The sequence below is a fragment of the Caretta caretta genome, chromosome 2, assembly GCF_965140235.1.
Source record: "Caretta caretta isolate rCarCar2 chromosome 2, rCarCar1.hap1, whole genome shotgun sequence".
Lineage (NCBI taxonomy): Eukaryota > Metazoa > Chordata > Testudines > Cheloniidae > Caretta > Caretta caretta.
The window spans coordinates 251,104,122-251,131,821 of NC_134207.1; the positions used below are offsets into that span (position 1 = coordinate 251,104,122).

The 27,700-nt window shown below is 42.4% G+C and overlaps 1 protein-coding gene across 1 annotated transcript; it reads right to left on the reverse strand.

Moving 5' to 3' along the window:
• NOM1 (nucleolar protein with MIF4G domain 1) lies at window positions 1-27,516 on the reverse strand. The gene is made up of 11 exons (XM_048837613.2): window positions 26,546-27,516; window positions 25,666-25,790; window positions 24,443-24,638; window positions 21,014-21,337; window positions 20,291-20,401; window positions 18,925-19,092; window positions 18,224-18,345; window positions 13,954-14,086; window positions 4,178-4,309; window positions 2,048-2,157; window positions 1-700 (listed from the first exon to the last, which is right to left on the reverse strand). The coding sequence occupies exons 1-11, from the start codon at window positions 27,458-27,460 to the stop codon at window positions 523-525; spliced, it is 2,514 nt and encodes an 837-aa protein (XP_048693570.2). The 5' UTR covers window positions 27,461-27,516; the 3' UTR covers window positions 1-522.
• Window positions 27,517-27,700: the final 184 nt, after the last annotated feature.

Genomic DNA, 27,700 nt, shown 5'->3' on the forward strand with positions numbered 1-27,700 from the left:
TAGCACAGAAACAAAATTCGATTTTATTTATTCTGTAAAAAAGTGAACAGGTCTGAATATCAAACCCAATCTTACGCCATGATCTTACAGGAATTAGGAAGGCTAGAACCTTGGGGTTGCTGAACACTACCACTTGCTGACTGATTAAGTGGTATTAACTAAACTTTAAAGGAAACTCAGTTATCTTGCCTGATGATAACTGGCAACATGAGGTATACAAAGTGGAGGTGGATGGGGGACGACAATACTTTTTAAAGCAATGAACAACGTATAAAGATATATACTTTTTTCCTTCTTCAGTATTCTATGTTTCTATTTTCCCCCAAAGTTGAAACCGTTTTTTAGGAGTGTACAATCCTACATCACCTCAAAACATGGGGTCCTTTGTAGCATTACAATCCTGCTCAGCATCTCAAGTCTTTGGTCTGTGAAAAACATTGTCAAGATCAGCTTTGTGCTTTCATGAAGTCCTTATTTTCCATGCAGTCCTTATTTTCCATGCAAGCTTATTTGAAAATAAAACTACAGTTTTAATCTGGATTCTCTGGCTTGCAAAGTCCTGCTTACTAGTTCAACTCTTTCTTTTAGTAAGCTGGCTTCTTCAGCACTTTTGTGTGCTTGTACATTCTTCAGGAAAAAGTGGGAAAGGAAAAGCTTCAAACCTTCACGCAACATTCCTAATTTTGGGTTGTCAGTTAACCTGAAAAAGAAAGACACACAAATCAGAAATAATTCCAGTTTCCTACTTTCCTCCAATGTTATAAAGTCTCTTTTGCTATGCTGTCAGGTTTTGAGAAAAACCAAACTGAACATTTATCAGGAAAATCCCAACTTTTTTTAAATTTAATATTAACAAGTACAGGCCTACACTGGTTTGGCAAACAGTTGAACATACTTCACATGCAATCTGTTTCTCAAAAGGTAGTTTGGAATTTTAAAGTATTTTTTAAGAGACTTGACTTAAAATATTAGTTAGGGCATAGTAAAAAATGTAAGCAACATGTGGCAAACCTCCCCCACATTTTAATGGATAGAATAGAATTTGAAAGACAGTACATGGCAATACAGACTTTCCACTTTATGTGTAGTTCTACCAATGTAAACATTGTCTTTTATTACTTTAGTATTTTTGGCAGATCTAATTCCACAGAATAAACACTATTATCTCTTCCATTATTAAATATTTATATAGCACCATTTCCATGGCTCTTTAAAAACAAACTAAAAAAGCAAAGTTGCTTCATGGAATAGCTTACAAACTAAGGCCCTGACTGCAGTACAAATATACAACATGTCAGGAGACCAGATTACCTGTGACCCTTATTGAGCATTGTTCCAATATGTAGAGTGGATGAGATCTTAAAAGCATTCCGACTGTAACCAAATTAATGTCATAGACACTTGTATACCCACAATGGACGGCTGCGTGTAAGTGAAAGAATCAGGTCTAAATTTTAGCTGCTTCAGCGTGATTAAGACATTTCCTCTGATTACCTCTAAAAGGTGTTCACTTAATAACCCTTGCACCTTTAATATGAAGAATAGAGATTTCTAGATAAGATCTGCAATGCTAGAGAGTTAACTTTCCCCCGATAAATTCCATTATTTCCTTTCTACAACAGGGAAATGTTGTAGCAAGAACAACTCTGCTGTGTGACTGAATTCTAGTTCCACACAAAGATTTTTGGGGTGGTTGGTAGGTCTGCTTTGTGCATCAACAGTTTTATTGTTCTTGCTTGATAGCGATAGTTGATGTACTGATTATTTCAAAATTTGTATTAATGTTGTGTGTAAAATTCCATAATATATTTATAATGCAGTAGCACCTACAGACCACAATTAAAACCAGGTCAGCATTGTGCCAGGTGCTGTATGAACGTATAAGAAGAGATGGACCTTTCACAAAAAAGCTTGTATTGTAAGAAGTGAGGTGTCAAGGGCTTCGTGTAAGCAATGGATAATTAAAATAAATAAAATAAGCAAATCCCTTTTGTGTGTCCAATCACTACTCACCAAATGTTCTCTGGGAAGATCAATGATCACTTACCTTCCAAAAATGCTGGTAAGTTCTTCCAAGTCTGTTTTTATTAATAGTATATATAACACTTGCCGCAAGAAGTGGACTTTGGGTTTATCTAGTTCACTGAATTCAACTACCTAGTTAACAGGACCAGGGATGATAAAAAATAAATTATAAATCAAAAAAATATGCCTTGCATAATTTGACAGTTGAGAGAGGAAAAGCTAAGACTAATCATGACCTCACATAGATATTGAACAAGAGTGGCAACACAACAGAACCTTGTGGAATCTGGCATGAGAGTGCACTCTGATTGCATGGCAATCGTCCAACACTGCCTTCTAAAACCTCGCAGGAAGGAATGAAGCCACTGAAAAACAACCTGGTCACCTCTACCTGATATACTAAGGCAACCAGATACCAAGGAGATAGGTATCTTCAAAGTATTTAAGGCAGAGTGGCCCCAAAGGTGAATCCAAGACACACTTAACGCACAGCAGTATTTTTAAATATATTTATTTATAGACATTACAACACTATCACTGCCATATCTGAGTGCCCCCAAAGGCTGCGGACAGATGCACTAAAAATCAGCATAGGCACCACACTTCTGTCCATATTAAGAATATTAATGCAGTGGCTATACCATACCCAGACTGAATGAATTAGGAGCTTAGGGCTCGTCTACACAAAAGTTGGACTTCTTTAACTATATTGGTACAGTTAAAGTGGTACAACTCCCTTAGTGTGGATGCTGTTATACCAGTATAAAAGCTTCTTTTTCCAGTAGAGCTTGTTCCTGTAAGGGAAGTGGAATAAGGGCTTGTCTACACTGGCACTTTACAGCGCTGCAACTTTCTTGCTCAGGGGTGTGAAAAAAACACCCCCGAGCGCTGCAAGTTTCAGTGCTGTAACGTGCCAGTATGGACAGTGCACAAGCTCTGGGAGTTGTGCTCCCAGCGCTGGTAGCTATTTCCCTCGTGGAGGTGTTTTTTTTTTTTACTAGCACTGGGAGAGCTCTTTCCCAGTGTGATGCCACGACTACACACATTGCTAGTGAAGATGTGCCCTAAGTTACACCAGTTTAAGGCATCTTTATACCAGTAAAACTGCAACCATGCTAGGGGTTGTACTGGTATAGCTTTCAGAAAAAACATCACTCCCCTGCCCCCAGCTGACAGTCACACCACTACAAAAGCTGCATGTAGGCGAGGCTGATGAAATCAGTGGAACCTAGGTTCCACCCACAGCCCTCCTCAAAACAGGAAGGTTCAAGATAAGGAATTATCAAGGTCATGAGTATCAAGTGATGGTTTTTGGAGCAAGGTCTTAACCACTGTTTAAATGGTTTGGCATCTTGCCCCCCCCAAAGGAAAGCAACAACAATCCTTATCAGTAATAGCCCCAAACTTCACTGCTGGCTTTCAGCAGCAATAAGGAGCATGTGTCTGTCTGGTAGCAACTCCATCAGCACATCCAATACATGAAAGAGGCTGAAATGCCACCAGTAAAGATAGGAATGGGGGTGGGGGAAGATGTGTATTTCTTTAAACTCAGATTCTCTTTTAAAAAAGGAACAATAAATAATTTACTGTTGTCTGCAACAGCCCAAATTCTGTTTATCTTCTGGATAGCCATCTTAAGTACTTCTGTGACTCCCATTACCAGGGTACCTGAGCGCCTCACGATCTGTTTTAATTAACTTAACCTCACAACACCTCTGTGAGGCAGGGAAGTGCTACTATCCACATTGTACAGATGGAAACTGTAGGATAGAGAGATTAAGTGACTTGTCCAGGGTTGCACAGGAAATCCGTGGCAGGGCAGGGAATTTAACCTGGGTGTTGCAAGTCCCAGACTAGCACCCTAACCACTGGGCCACAGTTCTTTTAAAAATAAATAAATAAAAAGTAAATTAATCTAATCTGTTTGGCCATTAAAACCACTTGTATGAAACTAAATCAGATCCCTACGTTTGGGGCAGTTTTAGAAAACAGGCAAGTAAAGTTCACCTTAGCTAGGAAGTTTGGAATAATTTGTTTCAAAACTGAATAAGCAACAGTAATACAGATTAGATAACAAGGAACACACACATTTACCACAAAACTAACAAATGAGGTGGAAGCGCACAAGTACTTTAATAGAGACTATGCTGACCTTGAAGACTGATAGGGAGAGTGATTTTGTCTTTAGCAAGTGGGCCAACAGAGAAACCAGGTTGGAGAAAGTGGTGGTTGACAGGTTTCCCAAATCTCGGATTTTGTCCCATATACTGAACTGGAATGTCATCTAGGTGTCAAAGCAAAAACAAACACAAAATCAAAATTGAAGTTCAAGTCAAATAATCAATATGTTAGATCACAACAGGCTCTCAAAGCTACCTTGGCACCCTTTCCATTCAGCTATTAAGTACAAAACACATTATTAAACTTATTTAATAAGGTTGTTTGATCATTTGCAAATGCATTGGAAGCCAAAATGAAGGAGACATTACTTACCTTGTACAGTAACTGGAGTACTTTGAGATGTGTATCCTTCTGGGTCCTCTGCTGGGGGTGTGTACTTGCCTTCCATTAGAGATTTTTAGCAGCAGTGCCCTTTCAGTTTGCACATGCACCCTATGTATTCTCATGCTTCATACCAAGGATATATAGGGCTGCATGGGCAAACTGCCCTCAATTTTTTCTGCTCCTCAAAGCCCCAGGAAGATCAGATGGAGGGTAGGTTGTGGAGCACTGACAGGGGCAAACATCTTTAAGAATTCCAGTTATTATACAAGGAAGTAACCTCTCATTCTTCGAGTAGTGTCCCTACGGGTGCTCTATGAGAGGTGACTCATTAGCAGTATCCCTAAAGAAGGTGGGGGCTTCAGAACTCAGTCTAAGGCTGTGTGTAGGACTGAAAAGCCAAAGGGAGCACCTGCCCAGGAAGGCTTCGTGCCTGGAGAAAGTGTGAATCAAAGCCCAGGTATTAGCCTTGCTTTTTTCCATTAACAGGCATCCTTTAGCATGGCTACAGACACAGTACGAACTCACGGAATGAGCAACAACCTTAGAGGGGTAGGGTCCATTAGCCACATAACAGGAGAGTATGCAACCAGAAACCCACTTAGAAAGCCTTTGGATAGTCCCTGGAACCCCTTTAGTTCTGTCCACCATAAAAACAACCAGTCTCAGGCCTAGTCCTGTCCTTATAATAAGCCAACACTCTCCTGATATCCAAGTTATGAAGGACAGCTTCCTGTTTTGACTGATTAGGCTTGGGGTAGAATACCAGAAGATAAATGATAGATTGATATGAAAAGCTGAAGTAAGCTTGGGTAAAAAAGGTGGATGTGGTTGAAGAGAAAAACTTTATCTTTGAAAAAGACTGTATAAGGACAGTCAGTCATTAAAGCTTCCAGTTCTGCAACCCTTCAGGCAGAGGTAATAGCCATTAGGAATGCGGTTTTCATGGAGAGGCTCATAAGTGAGCAAGTTAACAGTTAAAAGTGTTGCTTCTTCAAAGCTCTGAGAACTAAATTAAAAGTTCCAAATGGGAATAGGGTGTCTAACATTAGGGAAGAGGTTTTACAGACCCTTTATATATCTCAGTGTTACAAGGGGAGCAAATACCTAGAAACCTTTTACTGGAGAATGGAATGCTATGATGGCAGCTTGGTGAACTTTAACCGAACTGTGCTTTCTTCCAAGTAAGTAAGTAAGTATTCTAACACCTCGGAGATAAGAGAGGCACTAGCAGGCAAAACTATGGTGAGTATGCTAGTGGTAAAACCTTTTCCATTTCTAAAGATAAGTCTTTCTGGTAGAATCTTTTCTACCATTCAGCAGAACCTCCTGAACTGCTGTGGAGCAAGATTCTTCTAGCACTGAGAACCATGGGGGGCTAGGCCTTGAGCCGCAATGTAGTCAGATTGGGCTAAGGACATTCCCTGAGTCCTGTGTGAGAAGACTGGGTGTCAGTGGAAGATCGATGGCCAGTCAAAAAGAAAGATTTGCCAGGTTGGTGCAATCAAGATGACCGTGGCTTTGTCCTGCTTGACTTTGTTTAGGATCTTGAGGATCAGCGAGTGCAAAGGAAATGTGTATAGGAGATTCTTCGCCCAGGAGATGAGAAAAGCATCCCACCAGAGAAGTGGCAACCCAAGCCTCCCCTTGAACAGAAATGTGTGCGTTTCCAATCATCTGTGGTGATGAAAAGATCTGCTTTTGGATATCCCCAGTTTAAGAATTGTTTGAGTACAGATTTGTCTAGTTCTCATTCATGATTTTGAGCGAAGCATCTGCTGAAGCTGTTAGCTATGGTGTTTTGGAGACTGGGTAGGTAGATTGCCCAGATCAGGATATTGTGGGCTATGCACCAGTTCACGGCCTCTGCAGAGAGGGAAAGGGCTCTTGCTACCCTTTGCCAATTTATATAATACATACTGGCCCTATTTTCTGTTGTTAAGTGAAATGATTGTCCTTGAATCCTGGATAGGAAGTGCAGACAGGCATGTCTGACAGCTCTGCGTTCCAGAACATTGATGTGTAAGGTGGACTCTTGGGCAGACCATCTGCCCTGGAAATTATGGTCCTGAAGATGAGCTCCCCATCTGAGGAGGGACATGTCGGAAACTAAAATGTAAATGGGTTGGGGGTGGTTGAAGGGGACCTCTGGGAATATGCTTTGTCTGGATTCTTTCACCATTCGAGGGAAACTAGAATATGATAGGGGATAAAGAGCAGTTTGTTTAGACTGTCCCTGTTGGGTGTATAAACTGACCTGAAGCAGGCTTGGAAGCAATGCAGGTGCAGCTGAGCATGAAGCATGAGAAGGGTACCCTCTGTCATGTACCCGAGAAGTTGCACGCATGATCTGGCAGTGACTTGAGGACTGATCTGAACTTGCCCAATCAGATGTGACAGTGCAAGGAACCTCTGGCCGATAACCTCTGGCTGTGGTAGCATCTAGAATGGCCCCATAAACTTTATCCTGTTTGAAGGTAGGACAACAGGAGGGAGGACAACATGTATCTGAGCTGGAGACTGAGACTGACCACTGCTAATTAGACACTGGTGTAAGAATGTTCCTTGAGGAGCCAGTCATTGAGGTAAAGGAAAACAATTAACTTCCCTTGATGAAGTTATGCAGTTTCCACGACTGTTGTGAACACCCTGGGAACAGTGGCTAGCTCAAAGGGAAGGACCCACCAAAAAGAATAGAAATTTCTTGTGAGAAGGGTGTACTGTGATATGAAAATACACATCCTGAAGGTTAAGGGTTGTAAAGTAGTAGATCTAGAGAAAGAACAGTGTCACTATCTTGAATTTCTGTACCTTGACAAAGGTATTCAGCATCCATAGATCTAGAACTCGTTTCCATCCACCCTTCTTTATGGGGAACCAGAACGTATTTGGAATAAAACCCTCTTGTGTTGAGTGGGAACTGGATCCACTGCTCCAAAACGGAAAAGGCACTGAACCTCTTACTTCAAAACAGATTCATCAGAGGGGTCCATGAAATGGAATGGGGGGATGGAGTAGAACTGAATGGAGTACATCAAAATTATAACCTCCAAAGCCCATCTGTTGGAGATAATCTGCATCCATGAGGTGTGAAAATGGGAGAGACGATCACCAAAAAGTAGAAAATTGAGTGAGGTAAGATGGTGCAGCAGCAGGTCTGGATCAGAGAAATGTTCATGGCTCTCAACTGAGGAGTCAAAAGGAATGTTTGGCCATCATAGGCTGCTGATCAAAGTTGCTGTAGCAGTTTAAATTTTCCCTTTTGAAATGTGGGGTTTTTTCTAGGTGGCTCTGGTGGTCTGTGGAAAATGGAGACTTGGGAAGGCATAATCTCTGCACCATCTGAAATTGACTAAACCTCTTTTTATTTGCAGGCATATATATGCCCAGCGAATGAAGGATCACTAAGTCCTTTAAGCAGGCAGCAAATCATCCATAGTGTCACCAAATAACTTTAGACCATCGAAAGTGAGGTCCTCTACTGTGTTCTGGACTTCACAGGGAAATCCTGAGGACTGAAGCCATGATGCCCTGTGTCACAGATCCACAGGATCTGTGCTATGTCCCAGCTTTTAAACAGAGGAACTCCTTCACTGTGCCAGATGTCCAAGAGGTTCGATTCTTTCTAACAGGTAGCCCACCCAGCCTCAGTGAATCCAACAGTTAGCCTCTGGGATCCAGCACTCCTGCTTCACACTGTGAGCTCTGCCCAGCAAGTCCACCTGAGATAAATTCCTAGGTCTGAGACTTTTACATTCTTCAGGGACCTCTGCACCTTAGCAAGTATTTGCAGTGACACCAGGGAGCCTTTTCAAAACAGAGTGGGATTTATTAGTCAGTTGAACACAGATGATAAAGAAGAGCTTACATTAGCACAGATCAGTGGTTCTCAACCTGCAGGCTACACGCAGACTGCAGCTCAGTTGTATGCTTAAATAAATAAATAAATAAATAAAAATCACAGCTCTGGTCTGGCAGGGGGCGGGGCTGGCTGAGGGAGAGTCAGCGTGTGACAGCCCTGCTGGAGTGCTTCTGCCAGCAAGGGGCTGATGAGTACTACAGGGGGGCAGGATTAGGGGTTTGTGCGGGTGCTACAGCACCCCCATGGTTTATGTGGGGCTCTGCTCCTGGCCCCATGCCTAGGGTCCTAGCTGTCCAACCCGGCGGGGTCTGGCTGCTCGTGCCCGGCTCAACTCCTGGCCCTGCTCTGCAGAGGGGTCTCTGGGTGGGGTGCTGTGGTTCTCAACCTGCAGCCCACATAACACATTGTGGGCCTCATAAATAGGTTGAGAACCACTGGCATAGAGAAACAAAGATTAATACATACTTCATTCTGGCCAAGCCAGTGTTCCACCCAGCCAAGCTGCCATAGAATCATTTTCTGCCTCTAGTTCTCCATTTCTCTCCGTCAGTCCCAGGTGAGAGCTGCTGACTCACTACCATAAGCCAACTTTTATTTTAGTATCCCGACACCTTTCGGTCCATTGATCTTGAGCTGGGGCCTTTGCTCTGCTTCCCTGCTGAGAGGAGGGGGAAAATCTCCTTCCTCTTGATTATTGGTTGCTAGGTGTGAATGTCCTGGCCCCCTGGGGTTCCCACTGTCTTTCAGAATTCTTCATTGATATGGGTCAGTTTTAGCCAGTCCTTTTAACAACCCATGGATTCCACCCCAGACAGTTATAGAACACAGCACCTCATGTCTCTTGCTCTGCCCCAAGAGTAGATTTAACTGTTCTGCAACCACTGGGTAACGATGAAAAGTACAGAGGGAAACTGAGGCACACATCATCATAAAAATATTACAAAAATGTCTCACTTTGTCACACCCTGTACATGACTACGGTTGTAGCAATGGAATGAGCTGCCCTATCAGCTGAATCCGGAGAAGTTTGCAGGGTTGTTCTAGCCAAGAGCTGCCCTTCTGCAGGTTCTTTGTGCTTTTGTGGTAGATGTTCAATAAAAGAGCCAAACTTCATATTAATGTGATTGTATTTTTTCAGACTCTCCTGACAGTTAGCAGTTGGGAATTGTAGGGTCACAGAGGAACAACTCTTGATCCCCAAAAGATCCAAGCGCTTGTGCTCCTTGTCAAGGGGCATAGGCTTTGAATGATGTTGACTATGATACTCATTTACTCTAGTCATGGACGCAGAATTTGGTGCGGGGTGGGAAAATAAAAAGCTCTGAGCCCCTAGTTGGGACATAATACTTTTTATCTAGTCTTTTTGCTGGGAGGGAGGGCAGTAGTAGGAGTCTGCCAAATGGACTTGCCAGACTCTAATAGTCCTTCATTTATAGGAAGGGCAACTCGTGCTGATGACGGTGTGTGCACAATGTCAAGCAATTGGTGCTGTGTCTCCTGCACTTCTTTTAATTGGATCTGAAGGGTGTCTGTCACCCTCTTCATCAGATCTTGAAACTTTGAAATCATCAATGTGAGACGGGGGGGGGATGATAGCTTCATCTGGAGAGGAAGAAGAAATATTAGACTGTGGCTTAGCCGCCTCATCAGCTCTCCTTTCCTGGTCCTTGAATGTATCCTCCTGCCTTAAAGATTGCTGTGGAGGAAAAGAAGGAGCTGAAGAATGTCATCAAGGGATGATTTACATGAGTACTGAGCATTTCAGAAAACTCTTGTTGGTAAGCAGCCAAGGATCCCAGTATGTTCACTGGAAGGATCACACAGGAATGGAGGGGGCATGCAGGGTTGATTATAACGGGTGGGATGTTTGGCAGGCTTTGACGGTAGAAGCCTGGAAATGTCCCTCAACAGTGCAGGTTCCAGTTAGTCAACACAGGCAGATGGTCAGCAGAGCACTGCACATAAACCTGGGAGTCTGAAGAACTCTCCTCTTCATAGTCTGGTGGAGGGGCAGATGGTGATTGAGTTTCAGGAGGTCAAGCTTAACAAAGAGAAGGTTAAGGGATGACTTGATTACAGTCTATAAGTGTCAACATGGGGAACAAATAAAATGGGCTCTTCAAATCAAAAAGAGAACGGTATAACATGATCCAACTGCTGGAAGCTGAAACTAGACAAATTCAGACTGGACATAAAGGTGTAACTTTTTAACAGTGAGAGTAATTAATTATTGGAACAACTTACCAAAGGTTGTGATGGATTCTCCATCACTGACAATTTTTAAACCAAGATAGGATGTTTTTTTCTAAAAGAAATGCTCTAGGAATTATTTTGGGGATATTCTCTGGCCTGTGTTATACAAGAGGTCAGACTAGATGATCAGAATGGTCCCTTCTGTCCTTGGAATCTATGAAGGAGTAACTGGCCATCTTTCAGAACATGTTGGTACTGGCAAAAGGTGGGATACCACAGATAATACTGGTTGTGGTACTGGGAGTCCCAAACTCAACAGAGGAGACTCAGGCTCCTTGGAAACAAGCAGATTCTTTGAGAACCTGAACTCTTGCAGTACCGAGTGAGGTTGTGTGAAGACCTGGTGAGATCCAGTCGTAGAAGTACTGAGGGTTGTACTTACTGTTCTGGTACTTGCTCTACTGATGATCTAGGTACCAGTGAGGCAGTGAAAGATGAAGAGTGCACTGTCTTCTTCGTAGAGTGCATAGTTTTGGTAGTCTCTTGCCCAAGTTTCAATGGTACCAAGGCTTCGGTATCATGGACAGTGGAAGCAAAGACTTAGGCATAGAGAATTCCTCAGTACAGAGACCTCTGCAGACACTTTTGCAGAATGGAGGGTCTCCGGCAGGGTAAACCTTTTTGAGTGATCTTTCTGAGGAGACCTGGCACTCATCTTGGAGGCAGGTTTTTCAGATTCACTTGCAGATCTGTCCCTAGAGGACCTGGGAGTGAGCAAGCCACAGAAGCTGATGGGGCACTGTGGTCATTCAGAGGCGTGTGTGTGTGTGGTTCCGAGCCCTGATCTGATGTAGATGAACAGAGCACTCCATCATAAGGAGCTGGAGCTTTTTCTGTGTACTTCTTTGAGCAGCTCTTGAAGCTAGTGCAAATTTTTCACTTAGATGATACATGCGTATCCCTGAGGCAGCGGATACAGTACAAATGGCTGTCACTCACTGGGGAGGGTTCCTGGCAAGTCAGGCAATGTTTTGAAGCCTGGGGATCTAGATATAGCCCCCCCCCCCCCCCCAAAAAAAAAAAAAAAAAAGAGAGGATTCCTAAGGAAGGACCTTGCTGAGGACGAGGGGTAGGCAAGCCCAAACCCAGCAAAAACAAAAAAGGAATATCCCCACTCAAAAAACCAGTAACAAAATAATGTAAAATAACTAAAGAATAATAAAATAAAGTAAGCAAAGGTCTAAAATTGACAAGAAAGGTAGAAGCTGCACTTAGGTAGGCACAACGAATTGCTCCATCTCAGGCTGAGGCAGCTGAAAAGGAATGGAGGGCGGTTCATCAGCACAGCCCTACATATCTTCAAGTATGGTGCATGAAGATCCATAGGGTGCATGTGTAAGTTGAATGGGCACTGCTACTGAAAAATCTTGGCTTGAAGGCACATGCACACCTCAAGTGCAAGTAGGGACACTACTCAAAGGAGCAGCAAACTTAGAAGTTGCTCTGTAGCTTGAAGATGATACAGGTAGTGTTTAGCAATCACAGAATTAAAATATATGTAAATCCAAAAGAAAAACATGCAAGTGGTCAAACCAGTTTACATAAAAGCCTACTGAAAATGAAGCACACTTAACATATGCATTTTATTATTTTTTTCATTGTTGTAAAAACACTACCAAACCTCTTATATATAACTCCTCCACATCACAAGCAACATGTTTTGGAAGACACCAAGATAGACATGCTAGCTGCAATAGATAATTTATCCTATTTACACAAATTCCATGGACAAATACCTGCTTAAGCCCTTACTTAAACGGGGCTCTGTGTGGTTACAGGGGTCTACTCCCAGTCCCTCAGGGTAGGCGTCTTCACTTGATTTATATACATTAGGGATTAGGCCCATTTTAGGTTTTAAGATTTTAAGGCTCATTTTTTCTGACTACCATGTCCACAAAGGCAATACAAACTGCAGCAGTTACATATTTTGTTAATCTAGTCACATTTAATGCATTAAAGTATGTCTCTAACACTAAACTCTTGCAAAACTAGTACATTTTATTGGTTAAACAACATTTTGGAACTTTATACATATAAAACAGGATGTTTTTGCTGAAAAAGCAAACATGCACAAGAATATTCACCAGTTTTATTTTCTTCCTATGTTCTTTGTCAAAATACCAAAAGGCCCTACTCTGTGTAACAGATATTTATAGTGACAGTTTTGATTCATGGTTTTTTTTCCATTAAGAATAATAGCAGTCTTGTAACTGCAATAGAAAGAGAGAAACACTTTTGAATGGTTCAGTTTTTACAATCCTACCACTGAAATGCAGCAGGGGTTTATTCTGGGTGCAAGGGATTTTTTTTTCAGGATATTTACATCTTTCTTTTCCATCACGCAGTTTCCTTACTTTAGATCCTTCCCAAAGGCCCATTGTAACATACCTACCTATCCTCCTGTCAGGGGCGTAGACACAGGTGGGCCACAGCTCCCCTGATTAACACCCAGTCCCACCCAAATCTGATTTAAAAAAAAAAAAAATAAAAGATGGAACCAGATTGCTAAGAGGTGCAGTCTTTTAGTAAAGCTGCTGCTGTCTCATATTGCTCCGTTCGGCTCTGCTTCCTCATCAACACAGGCTCAGATTTCACTCCCACCCCCGTTACTGGTCCCCATTGGCTCTCAGTTCCAAAACTAACAGCCAATCAGGTTCTGGCCAGCACTCACCCCCAGCGTGGAAGGCATACCTCTGGCAATGGGAAGGAAGTAACCAGAGCTGAGTGGTGTGAGATAGAGATGGATTGCGTTGATGGGGAATGGAGCAAAGCCCAGGACTGGGAGCAGAAAGCCGTATGTCAGGTCGCAGTGCCACTTCTTGGCCCTACCACCTCTTGGTCACTCACTCAGGGGATGGGCTCTGGTTACAGGGGAGGGGCTCCCAAGTGCCTCTGGTTACTGCCTCTGCATTGGCAGAGATGCAACATGCCTTTCCCCTAGACATGGAGGGATGGGTAGCCATAGTCAAATACGCAATATAATAATATACAATATAAATGAATTGCTGTGATGTCAGACCTTTGTTCACTGCCCACCACCACAAGCTGGGGCCCACCCAAATTTCCACTCCTAGCTAAACTACTACCTTCTGGCCAGAAGTGGCTCAATAAGCTTCCTTAAGTGATGAGCTAGTCACCAGATTTTAATTTATTTATTTATAATGGTTGCGTAGGCAGAGAGACTTTTTCTGTGGTATTATGTGATGGAATAAATCTGTACAACCACAGTGACAAACCTCTAATAACAGAAATCCCAAAAGAGTCTCAACTTAAACAGTACCACAATGAGGTAGGAACAGATCTTAGTTTACCTGAAATCTTCTATCGTATTCACAAAACTTGTTAGCCAAATATGCATAGAAGGGGTTATATGTCTTCTCCTGTAGGCAACAGTCAACGAGAACATGAACAATCTCTCTCTCTTGCTGATCTTTAAGTCCAAGCCTGCAATATCAATAACAGTAAAAAATAATTAACTGAGTTTAAACAAAATCTAACTGCCTTAAAGTAAGAGCCACCGGCAATTTCTCTAAACTAAGACGACCATTCTATTGCAACTGAAATGGAATCCTTAAAGGTTTAAATTGAAATAAGTTGTCAGCAGGATAGGACAGCAGTTTTGTCATGGAGAATAACATTATGTATGCAGCATGACCGAGTGACCCAAACAATCCTGGGCAAGAGGAGAATGACAGACATTCTATCAGCTTCTGTGGAGCAAAATGAAGGTGACTTTCCATATTTGCACTTCCTGTCAGAAAGTGATAAGCAGTGGCACTGCAATCATGGATAGCTAATCTGTCCTCCCATCTTCAGGAGGAGTCGTATTACTGTGGCAAGAGCTGAGGCCTGGAGAACTGAGATGAACTGTATAGGGAAGAAGATAAGGAGTGAGCTAAAAGTCTTGGGATCCCCACTCAGATTGGCTAATATTCTTTACTATGATTTTGGGAGGAAATGGCTTCTTTTATATACATCCTTGCCAGGGTTAATGGGAACAGACAGGACCCGGAGCCCTTAAGTTCTAGGAAAAAGCTATGAATGAGAAAGAATACATCTTTAAAACCTTTTTTGGTTGATGATATGAACTTTTTTATCTCTTGGTCACCAAATCAAATCTACTCCAGATAGTGAATTGAAAATAGTGATTAGATGGTGGCTGGGTTATCTAAGTGAAATGAGTTTGGTGGGTTCAGTCCAGTTCCTAATAGAAAATGTCTACTTTAAGAACACCAACAATAATTACAAAAACACAATCTGCACTTATTGGCACACTCATTGGCTGCCTCAGTAGAAAGACCAATGACTGAATTGCCTTCTCGCTCGTACAGCTGGCCCAACTAAAAGAGGATTCAGACCCACTGGCAAACAACAGTACTTTGTGCTGCACCTGTTCTGCAAATAAATATGATTTAGTCCTGAGTGCTGTCAAACATTTGGCAGCACTAAAACCAATTTAAAAGAAAAATGCTTAGTGTTACAATATAAAGAGTGTCGGTCACAAAAATTATTTGTATCACTTTGAAATTGGACTTTCATCTGCCATTCATGTGACTGAACTGTCCTGTCTGCCTAGTTTTAGAATATAAGCTCCGCTGGGTCTTCCACACAGTGCACAATATAGTGCAACCAAAGTTTAGTTAGTAAGGATCTAAGTAATCTTAGATGGTTGTGTACTTCTCAAGAGATCTGCCACTGTGGAGGACAGGATGAGAAATCAAAATGAACTTGACAAATTGGAGAACTGGTCTGAAATTAACAAGATGAAATTCAATAAAGACAAGTGCAAAGTACTTCACTAAGGAAGAAAATCAATTGCACAACTACAAAATGGGGAATAACTGGCTGGGCAGTAGTACTGCTGAAAAGGATCTAGGAGTAATAGCAATCGCAAAATGAATGAGAGTGAACAATATGATGCAGCTGCAAAAAAGGCTAATATCATTCTAGGGTCTATTAACACAACTGCAGTATGTAAGACATGAGAGGTAATTGTCCCACTTTTCTCAGTACTGAAGAGGCCTCAGCTGGAGTACCGTATCCAGTTTTGGGGCCACACTTTTAGAAACAATGGACAAATTGGAGAGCAACCAAAATGATAAGAAGGTGACCTATAAGGAAAGGTTTAAAAAACTGGGCATTTTACATCTTAAGAAAAGAAGACTGAGAGGGGACCTGACAACAGTATTCAAATGTGTTAAAGGCTGTTATAAAGAAGACACTGACCAATAGGTCTCCATGTACACTTAGGACAATAAGTAGTGGGCTTAATCTGCAGCAAGGAAGATTTAGGTTAGATAGCAGGAAAAACTTTCTAATGATAAGGTAGTTAAGCATTGGAATGGGCTTCCAAGAAAGGCTGTGGAATCCCCATCACTGGAAGTTTTTAATAAGAGGTCAAACAAACGCCAGTCAGGGATGGTCTAGGTATGCTTGGATCTGCCTCAGTGCAGGGGGCTGAACTAGATGACCTCTCAAAGTCCCTTTTACCCCTATATTTCTATGATTCCACCATAGAAACCTAGAGTCCCGGGAAGATACTGCTGAAGTAGCTCACAATTAGCAGCAGCAAAAGCTTGAGATTAACTCCCAAACGGCATTAGCAAATAGTAAACAAAATTTGAAAAAATTTGAAAATATATTTCAAAATAAATTCAAACTTTTAAAACACAAGGATGGTCTTTTTTGATATTCAGAACTACGAGACTAAAGTTGTGATTAATGCAGTGCACAACAACATGATACTTTTCTAAGTGGTGTGCAGGCCAAGTTTAAAACAGCCTACATTCACTGCTGCTTCACCTAAATTCTGGCCAGAAAGTTTCTGAGTCATATTACAGTAAAAGCCGTGTTATCTGGCATGTTGGGGAAATCAGGGTTGCTGGTTAGGCAAAAAGTCTGGATAACTAAGAGGGCTCAAGACTGGGGTCTGGGTGTGGGAGGGGGTGTGGGGCACAGACTCTGGGAGGAAGTTTGGGTGAGGAAGGGGGCTCGGGGCAGGGGCATGGGAGAAGTTTTGGGGAGGCGGATCTGGGCAGTGCTCACCTCGTGTGGCTTCCCGCAAGCGGCAACATGTCCCTGCTGCTCCTAGGTGGAGGCGCGGCCAGGTGGGTCCACGCGTTGACCCCACACTGCCCCAAGCGCTGGCTCTACAGCTCCCACTGGCTGGGGACTGTGGCCAATTCGAGCTGTGGGGGTGGTGCCTGCAGGTGGAGGCAGTGTGCAGAGCCGCCTGGCCACGCCTCCACCTAGGAGCAGCAGGGACAGGTCGCTGGTTGTGGGGAGCTGCCAAGGTGAGCGCTGCCTGGATCCAGCACCCCAAAATGCCAGTTTCTAGAGTTTTTTGGTTTATAAAGTGCTAGAAAACACAGCTTTTACTGTACCTTGAGTATCACAATTCCTAAAACGTTTTAATTTTCTATGTGACAGCATCAGAAAGTCTACTATGTCAAAGAGAGCTAGAACTTTTCCATCCTGCACAAATCTATTGTACACCCATTGTAGTCTAGCTGATGGATCTGTCAGTGGCTCTATCAGCAAGCATGATAATAAGCACAGCTTTCTGTATGGATTTCTCAGACACTTCCCTAAAAGACTGACCGACAAGGAAATTTAGATTTCTGTAATTCTGGAAAACATGTTTATGTTTATGATAATCCTTATTTTAGCATATTCTTCTATGCCACATTCTTTCCGATTACAAGGGCCTTCAGTTGGTATTAACACATACCTCTGCAAAAACAAAACAAAACAAAAACAAACAAAAACACACACACACACACACCAAACAGGCTAGTGTAATGTATTCTAGGTATTTTTCAAATAGTTTTTACATCATCCAAGTCTGTGTGTACATCACTTTGTACACATGTGTTTAAATAGCCAGTACTAAGTCAAGGACTGATTTCCAAATAAAACTGCCAGACCTCTGCTGTGGTAACAGCTAAGTTTTTGCAATAGAAAAGGCTGTACCGAAGTACCAAAAAGACTCCATCTCAGTCTAAAAATAAAGTTGTATTTTACAGAAACAGCGTAATGGAATTATAGTTGACTTTACCAAAAAGCCTATTTTGATTTGATTTGCAAATTAAGCTGTTGCTTGCCATTCTGGCAAAGGTTACTCCCTTTGATTTATATAACAGTCGCAACAAAGCCCAGACCCAATCTCTCCCTTACCAGTCACCACAGACCTCTGATCAGAGCTGTAAAATGAGGTTCAGTTTTAACTTCTCCCTGATTGCACTGCTTTCTTCCATGGCATCATTCCTATGGCTGACAACATCTTGGCCCATTCTCCCCCATCTGATTAGCAGCTCAGTTCTGCTGCACTGCTTGGCCCCTTCTCCACTCCTTACTCCTGAGCCAGATCAGTTTTCTTTGCTCCATTCTCACTTAGTCCCTCTGGGCACCTTCCCATCTGGCGAGACTAGCAGTTCTATGCTGCTCTGCCTGACGTCACTTACCCTGTGCACAACTTCCCCTGCTCTCCCTGAGTGGCAACCAGGCAACCTGAAAAGTTTTCAACCCAGATAGCACTTCTATTTGTCCCTGGATTTCAACAGGATCCTGGTGTGTACTTACTTCAAAAGTTTTTCAAATGCATCCAAAAAGTCTTCACTACTCATCAAGACACAAAATATATTTCTCCTGATGTCCGTGTTCATTCGCTGCTTACGAGCAAGCTCCAGTATCTTTGAACTCATCTGAAAAGAAACACGTTTAAAGAAACATTTACTAACGATAACATTTACTTGCTATAGGAAACCTATTTCAGTGAAACTTTTCTGATATGATTATATATACATACCTGGAATGAGTTGTGAAGCAACAGTCCAAAGACCTAGTGACCTTACCACTGGAGATGAACATAAGGAGTATCAGGACTTGGCCTTCATGCAGTGAGATCAGATAACTGACCAGCAAAACTGGACTGGAAGTGATGAAATGAGCAGTCCTTTTCTAAGTGGCCATGCCCTTCTCACCATGTTTCTATGCACTTTTAAAAACAGTTCACCCATATGATTTCTAGGGGTACAGCTGGCCCTACCTATAAGGCTACAGACTGTGGAATCCATTTCCAATTTGAGTCTGCCTTTTCCATTTCACATGACAGTGCACCACAAAGTCGTTTACAAATCCACAAGGTGGAAGAGAGAATTTCAGGGTCAGGGCAAGTGTAAGTCCAAATACTAACCGCAGTATCACAAGGATATTTGTTCATGTTTCTCAAAGACAAAATTGCCTTGGCACTTTCAATGATTAATAGCAATCTTCATATTTACCTTTCCAACAGGCAGTTTGTGCTGAGTCTTGCTGCTAGTACCATCAATCATTGGTGCTCCGCTCCAAGATGACCCTACTATCCACCAACGGCCAACCCGGTCAGCATTGAGGAGAGATTCCAATGACACACGAAGTTGAGTCTCTCTTCCAGAGCCACTGTTGTGAACCTTTTATAACAATAAAATGTTTTCAGTTTCAAAGAGACTTATTTTCCCCTAACAAAGGGTTTAGATCACGGCATAATTTAACACATTTCCCGACTATGCTCTCAGATTTTCTCCCCACAACCTCTCTCTCCAAACAAGATCTGCCAAAATCAACATACTCTCATTTATTTTGATTTACAACACAAGAGCGTGCCTAAATCCAGGAGCTCGTGGCATTTAAAAAAGAAAAATGAATTCCAACCAAAAAGACAAAGCCAGTGGGTTATCTCCATCCACAAACTCAACAACTTTGTTCAAATTCTAATCTAGAGTTGTAAATTAAAAATAAACTGTAATGTCCGATTTTCTAATGGACATTTTTGTTCACATAAAATCACCAAAAGTTCTGTACAGTTAATACTTGATCAAGAAACGAGTGGAAGGGAAGAGATGTTACAAATGCACTAACAGAGCTGTATAAAAGGTTCTATAGTACCTGCCTGCAACATGTCTGGCTCTAGCTTACTGTATTAAATTCCTGACATCTGTGTTCTGTATTTACACAAATTTCAGAAAAAAAAGCCCAACAGTGAATCAGAAGAGTGACTTAATGGTGTAAGCCTCATATCTAAGATACATGGACTCTCTAGAACCAAAGTAAAATCCTGAGGAGAATAGCAGCTTCTCAATCTGCAGAGGTACATATTTTACTGTGTGGGGTTTTTCAGGTAAGATCTTAAAAATGAATGGCCTGATTCTCAAAGGCTGAGCATTCACAAATCCTGCTGAAGTCAATGGGAGTTGCAGGAACTCAACACCAGGGATGATATCTTGGTCTGCTCTACACAAACATCAAAAGATCCCACAAGACTGTCTGTAAGCACAGGGATTTGTCTCAGTGTCCTTGGATAAAAAAGTCTTTCTCTAAATGTTTTGCACTGTGATGGGTGCTGACTAACATCCAGAGATGGCTGCATTTCAGTGGTGTTCTCTGTATACAGTCCGTAAAGTCATTTGAAATTCTTGGGGACAAAAGGCACTTTTCACAATGTATTGTTCAACCTGCGCTGTTACACAAATTCCGAAGTAATATTAGCAAGTCATCTGGTCTACAGTATTTTTACTAGTAGCTTAAAAAAGGATCTTGCAATTACTTCCAAAAGTATGATTTAGGAGAAGTAACAGCGCCCACTAACATACTAAAAAACAACGTTTTTACCAGTGTTCTCTGCAGCTTGCGCAACTTCTCAACTGGCTCAGGGTCATAACCTGGGATTTTCCGCATGTCATTGTTTTTTAGTGCCAGCATCGTCTCTAGCATAAAGCGAATCTGTGGGTAAAAGAAACAACAGTATGGCAGACGTGCTGGAAAAAAATTTTATTTAACAAGTGGAAAATGTATCTTGAACGTATTACTGCGCATGCATAAGCATCTCACCTAGCAATACATTCTGGAATCTAGATTATGACCTCACAAATAAAGAATACTAGCTAAAAACCAATATTCATTTTAATTCCCACTACATGTATTTGTGCTAAGTTTAGATTCAAATCTAATTTTGCTAAACAATACTACAGCTGTTGAATTATTTTGGACTTTTAAGTGTACAAACTGTATTATTCCATGAAGTAGATGCATCATCATTTGCATAACACACAAAGCAGACAACTATTTCAGGGCATGCTGGTGTCTATGCTCTAAGAACAAACTTTTAAGTGCTCATTATTTTCTATATGTTAAGTAAGCTAATGCAACAATAATCTAATTGGATGCTAACACTATCTTAAGGTCTAATCAGACTATCGCATGAAACAATTTTAATAGATAAACTTAATACAAAAATTAAACAATTTGGCAAATTAACAGATTCAACCAAGTCCCTGATGAATTCTGTTCACGCTGGGAAGTTTGTGCCCAAACGTATTCAAAATGCATACATACTCTAGACTGGTCCTGAAATTTCTTCCCCACAGCATTTGCTTTGTTCTGGGACTCACTAATCAGATCCTTCAGGGCCAAAGCATCATCTTTTCTCAAGGAAAAGCCCACATTTTTCAGAAGGAGCAGAATCAGTTCAATGTCCTTTTCTGTAAAAGTGCTAACAAGTGTCTTGAGAATATCAAAGATCAGCAGCGAATGCACTACGTGAAAGTTATACAGATGGCCAATCAAGGCAAACAGGTTATCGCATTCTTTCCCTTCAGTGTCACTTTTGTAAAATTCATCAGATTTCCTCACCACAGCCTCCAAAAAGTGAGCACCAACCTGGCAACAGTTGTATGAAAAGAAAAAGAATATTAGAAACCAATTAAGCATTTTGCATATGTAGACCCCCCCCCCCCGCAATTTTACCTGCAAAAAGCATAAGCAATGGGAAACAAACAAAAATTAGCTTATAGGAAAACTGTTGTTCCCATCAGCCAACATTGATTTTCTATATGAACTCTAAGCTATCAGTTCCATACATATTTTTTAAGAAACATATTATTTGCCTGGTATCCATTTCACTTTACTTGAAATTATGTATTTACATATATAATCCAGTTATCTTTTTATACCTTTATTTGGTAGTAAAAGTAGGCTTGATGAAATCAAGCTAATGACTTACTAGAAAAGATTTGTTTAGACAACGAAAACTGGAAACATTTCTCAATGCAACATAGATTGGCAGCTGGGAGCATGGCAGACTAATGCTACTCATTATCACTACGTTCAGGCTACGTTTTAGTCATGGGTATTTTTAGTAAAAGTCACAGACAGGTCACGGGCAGTAAACAAAAATTCACAGCCTCTGACCTGTCCATGACTTTTACCATATACCCCTGACTAAAACTTGGGGGGTGAGGAAGAAGATAATTTGCCCGGAAACCCGCTGGTGCTGGGGTAGGGTGGCGGCATGTGGCCCCGGAAACCGAGCTGGTGCTGGGGGAGGGTGGCGGCATATGGCCCCGGAAACCCGCTGGTGCTGGGGGAGGACAGGCAGCAGTGCGTGGCGGAGGATCTCTGCTGGTGCTAGGGGGGTTGGTGGGGCCAGCAGGCTCCCTACCTGGCTCTGCGCCTCCTCCCCCGCAGCAGCAGCAGAGTTTGGGTGTGGGAAAGGGGTTGGGGCCTGGGACGAGATGAGGAGGGCTCTGGTTGGCGCTTACCTGGGGGGCTCCCTGGAAGCAGCGACATCCCCCTCGCTCAGCTGCTAGGCGGAAGCATGGACAGGCAGCTCTGCGTGGTGCCTCCTCCTGGAGGCACCGCCCCTAAAGCTCCCATTGGCCGTGTCCCAGCCAACCCCCTGCCCCCTCCCACACCCAAACTCTGTTGCTGCGGGGGTGGGGATGAGGGGAGGAAAAGGGGGCGCAGTGGCCCGAGACTGCCCCAGCACAGACCGCTGCAGAAGTCATGGAAAGTTACGGAATACGTGACTTCCGTGACAAACTTGCAGCCTTACTCAGTCATTTTCATACTAGGAAACATCTTATGCGCCATACAAAAATAAACCATATATGGGTAAAGATTCACTTTTTAGATGAAAAACATTATTGGCCAGGAAAAGCCTGATAACAAGAAAAGCACTTTTTTCCAGCTCCTGGTTATACTTAACACTTAGTACTTAGCACGACTGCTTGTCTTCCTACTGGAGATAAGAGTCAGAGTCAACTTGCCAAACAGATACAATATGGGAAAAATTACCCAGAAAACGACAGACCTCTTTATATTTATCTACAGAAAACTGAGCCTACAAAAAAGTGTGCCAAAAATATACATTTAAATTGTGGACTGATCACCTGTCAAATATTCATTTTTTAAAATTGAGTTATACAATTAAAAAAATTGTTATAACGTTAATGTTGCAGCTAAAATCAGTCAGGAAATGTGTAAAAGTTAAGGTTTCAACAGCAATGCTGACTTGGTTGCATTACACTGCCAGAATGGTTTAAGGCGTACATTTTATGGCACACTGATATGTCAAGCTGCATGTTCAACAAGAATGAACAGGAGTATTATGTATATGCTGCATAGCATACAAAAATATTGCTACAAGACCTTAATTTTTGCATTTTCTGAATCAATTTTAACTGCAACCTTAATGTTACCTTATCACAGTTTTGTGCATTTAATATCCTGTATCTTTTTCAAAGAACAAACTTGAGTACTTAAAAATGCATTCAAGTAGTCCCAATTAGCTTCTGAAGTCTACATCACAACTAAGTCAATGGTCTACGTGAGAGTCTAGAAACTGGTTGACTACATTTAATAATTTTAAACTTATAAAAAGATGGGGGTTACTATTAAAACAGTGCCAAAATTTTCAAGTCAAATGTGGGTTAAGAACCACCCTTTAAAGGAACAAAAGGAGTAAAAATAAATTTACTATAATGCAAAGGTTGCACATAGAAAAGTTAACATGATTGTGCCCCTCTGATATTTAGTTTGTTTTTTAAAACAGCTAATACAGAAATATTTCCACCTCATCAAGGTCAACACATTACAGACGCAAGAACTACTTGAATATATCTTTTATATGAGTTCTTTCAATTATGTTTCTGCATTACAGAATCAGAATAAAGCTTTATGGGAACAGCATCCTGAAACAGCTCATTGTCTCTTGGCAAAAGTTTCAGTGAAATTATCTAAACTCCTGCAATAACTTCCCTTTGACATTACCTGTTCCAACATGTCCTTCATATTAGCAGACAAAGCTTAAGTTTATTTTGACCCGATATTGTCAAGCCTGAAAATACAACCAGTCCTCAGAAAGTTGCTTGGTGTGTGTCAAATACCCTGATCCTGCAAACACTTATAGCTGCAAGCCAACCCACTGACTTCAGTGGGACTACTCACATGCATGCGTAAGTGTATGTAGAATTGGGCTTTAGTGGGGTTCCTCAGATGCAGGTGGATTTTTTTACTCTAAAATGGTTTTAATGAATTCTGTAGTTGGATATATAGGACTCAAGAATGATGTTCTAAAGTAGCCATAGAACAGGACTGGATAATTGTAGTTAAAGATAGAAAAAATAGTAGCTTTAAGAAATTTTTCAACATACAGATAGATGCAGGTAGGAATATAAGGCACTAATGGTCTCAATGAGATATGTTACACTTTATAAAGATGACCAATAATTTATAGAAGAAATTACTCATTCAGATGCAGTAACAAGCATAAGTGCTTGTCACTTGCGAGAGCCTACTAAACCATAACTGCAACTACAAGTCAGCCCATATTGCTATATAGTGAGGTGTAATTTCAGGGACACCATATACTTACGTTCTAACAATTTCAGAAACCACACATTCAAAAAAGAACCTGGATAAAGCACCATAGAAAGTACTGTGCAACGTGATTAGAAAATAAAACAAGCCCAGGCAAAAAGTTACCTCAATTCCCACAGTATGATGAAGAATGCTGACCAAAAGGACATGCTCCATCATCAATCTAACTGGCATTACGGCTGCAGTAACACAAGCATTCATAAGAACATCTGTTAGAGTTTCATTCATGTCCTTTCTACTGTTAGTCATGTATAGCTCTTCCAACTGTCCACTTATGGAGGCCAAATTTGGTTCACTCAACCTATTGGGAAATAAAATTCAGTGTTTGCTTTAGCTTTCCATTTCTTCTTTCTGAGTATATATCCCCACTTTTTTTTCAATTTAATATTGCTTTTAATCCAAAACAACAAATGTTTTATTTTTAATGTTTTAATCTTTTATTCAACTAGTAGCTCAAAAAGAAAAAAGGGACAAATATTTGAAACAGATTTTGGATCTTTCCTGTTCATCAGAATAATTCAGATACCCAAATATTTAGTTCACATCTTCTCAGGAGATACTGTATATAAAAATGAAGTAGTAGTATTCGCAAAAAGTTGATGATGCTAAGCGGTGATGAGCAAAAGACTGTCAGATGCACAAAAGACCGTAACATACCATATCTAAAATCCAAAAGTACTCATCCTCATGTTTGTAATATATTCAGTGTAGTTATAATGAATTCTTATTCTGCATACCAATGGATCATAGCCTGCGTACCAGCCTGAGAACCACAGGCACAGACTAAAATTAATGTCAACTGAATGTTTTTCTATAAAAGCCACAATTAAATATATGGTAATGCACAATTATTGCTATAAACCTATTCTTCAGTAGTATAAGATACACACTTCTCCTGAGATTCAAGGCTCAGCAATTTTAATAGTATTTTTTTTAATGCTCTTACTTCTTTCATGTGCAGATTGTACAAATTAAGGGCCTGATTCTACAATTTTTTTTTAAACCACACATAGTCCCACTGATGTCCATGGAATTATGTTTGGCCTACAACACCTAATAGTATTTGTGGAATTCAACTCAAAGTTTTAAATTCACTTATCAATCAATACATATCTTCTTTAGATTTTTCAACTTCTATAAATGTACTTTCTTCAAAATAATTGAGAATAAAAAAAGATACTCTCAAAGATGGCATGAACAAAATTTGACTTTTATTTTAAAAAAACAGTTTGCAAGAAAGAACTCATACCCACTCCCCTCTCTGGCTTCAGCAAGTGGCTGCTGTAAACACAGCCTAATAATTAAACAACTTTCATGTGTTATATTACCTGTTAATTAGTCCTTTCACGGTTTTCTTCAGTCTTCCCAGTTCTTCCCTCTTTTTGTCATCCATTGTCTCATCAACTCTTCTCGCTGGAGGGGGAACATACATCATAGCTCTATGGCAAAGACTCTTATCAAAAGAGAAAAACAAGAAAATAGGGCAGCATGTTACAAAAAAAAATCTTATTTAAAAATAAATTCATATTCATTTGAAAGTATCTTTTAATTAAATATAAGAAATGGGATTATTAAGTATACCATAGGTTTATTTCTAATCACTATGAAGCTTTTGTAATTGTAATGCAACACCCATAGTACAAAATTAGGCTAAAGGAGCTAACTTGAACAGCATCCAAAAAAGAAACATGCACCAGCTTATCACTTAGGATCAACTCAAATCAAGGTCCCAATTCTCCAAGAACTCAATGGGAATTATGCAAGCCTTCCAAAAAGCGTGCTTGGGCCCCAAATGTACCATCTGTGTTCACAAATGCACAATTCAATACTGTATCTGATACATCCTCCGTCAGCAATGGGATAAATGGTCTGATAGGTCTTTTCCATTGCTAGCTTCTGTAGGCCTACTGGTATGCTGAAACTATGATAGCAAAATCATAACAAGAACCTCCATATACATTTCAAGGTTTATCAATGCTCATGCTTCAGGGCACTGCCCTATCCCCATAGCGTCAGGAAACGTCACCCTGTAATACACAGCATAAAATTGTCCTCAATTCATCAGTCTACTGAACATAGCATGTCTTCGTCAGGACAATTTCCAATCCCTTACAAAACTCAGATCCGAAGTGAAACTTCATGAGAAGGGTGCAAAATTGTATTTGAAAAGCCTGAAGCTATTTGATGCAAAACCTGCCCCCAACGTACCTGCTCTTCTCTGGAGGTCTTGGCTTTGCAGGGTTTATGGTCGCCACAATCCTCTAGAGACATGGGCAACTTTCTGCTTCCTTTCCGCTCATCCTCCCAGTTTCCTTCCATATCGGCCTCCCCTGAGGTTTCTAAAGTGTCCTCCATCCTCCCCTCCTCTTCTTCCTCCTCCCCATCTAGCTCCCCCTCCTGATCATCATCTAGGGACTCCAGGTCTAGATCCTCCTTATCAACTTCATCCTTCCCCTCATCCAGATCTAGGGGCCCCTCATCAGCCGCCGCCTCCTCCTTCTCGCTGCTCTCCTCATACAGGCCGCAGAGGGTGGCCTCGGGCTCCAGGGCCCCCAGCACGTAGCCCAGCCCATCCCGGGCGAAGCTCTGCGGCAGGGAGGAGGCTCCCGCCTTCCTGCGCTTGCTGAGCCCCAGGCGCCGCTCCAGCCGCCGGATCTCCTTCTCCTCCTCCTCGTTGGCCGCCAGCAAGGCCCGTTTCCGCGCAGAGGCCGCCGCGGCGGCGCTGACTCCCTTTTGGGGCAGCCGCTTCGCTGCCTCGCGGGGGCGCGGCCGGCGCTGGTGTCCCCGGGGCGGCGAGGCCGGGGCCGCGCCGGGGAGGGGGCATTGCCCCGCGCCCTGCGTCTGCCCGCCCCGGCCAGCCCCTGACTCGCCCGGCCCCTCACCGGCGACCGGCTCCTGGTGGTGCAGGCGGCGGCGGCGGCTGCGCTTGAGCCTGCTCTTCTCCTTCCTCAGCTCGCGGCGGCTCCTCCTGCCCCGGCCCCCCGCGGGCTGGACCCCGGGCTGAGGAGGGGAGAGGCCCCCGGCCGCCTGTACGAACTCCCGCACCGCCAGCCGCAGCTTCTGCAGCCTGCCCGGCTGCCGGCTCCCGCCGCGGCCACCCCGGGCCCCTGCCGCCCGCGCCATGCTCCCCGCGGCCGGGCCCACCGTCAGGCTCCGCGCCGCCTGGGCGCCGCCATCTCGGCCAGGCCGCCGCCGCCCGCTTCCGGCGCGCTGGGCCGCGGCCTGGGGCAGCAGCGCCACCTGCTGGGGCGGCCCGGGAGGGGGCAGCGGGGCGGGACTGTCGCGCGTGGCTCGTGGCCCTTATGGCGGCTGGGGCAGGCCGCAACAGCCTTGTAGCATTCTGTACCCCCCTTTTTAAATGGG

Excerpts from the sequence above, each read along its gene's own strand:
- NOM1 (XM_048837613.2), bottom strand. The coding sequence starts at position 27,460 with ATGGCGCGGGCGGCAGGGGCCCGGGGTGGCCGCGGCGGGAGCCGGCAG. Across the intron at positions 24,639-25,665 it reads GTGAAAGGACTAATTAACAG|GTTGAGTGAACCAAATTTGG; the intron begins GTAATATAACAC and ends ATTTCCCAATAG. Across the intron at positions 20,402-21,013 it reads AATTTCAGGACCAGTCTAGA|ATTCGCTTTATGCTAGAGAC; the intron begins GTATGTATGCAT and ends TTTTACCCACAG.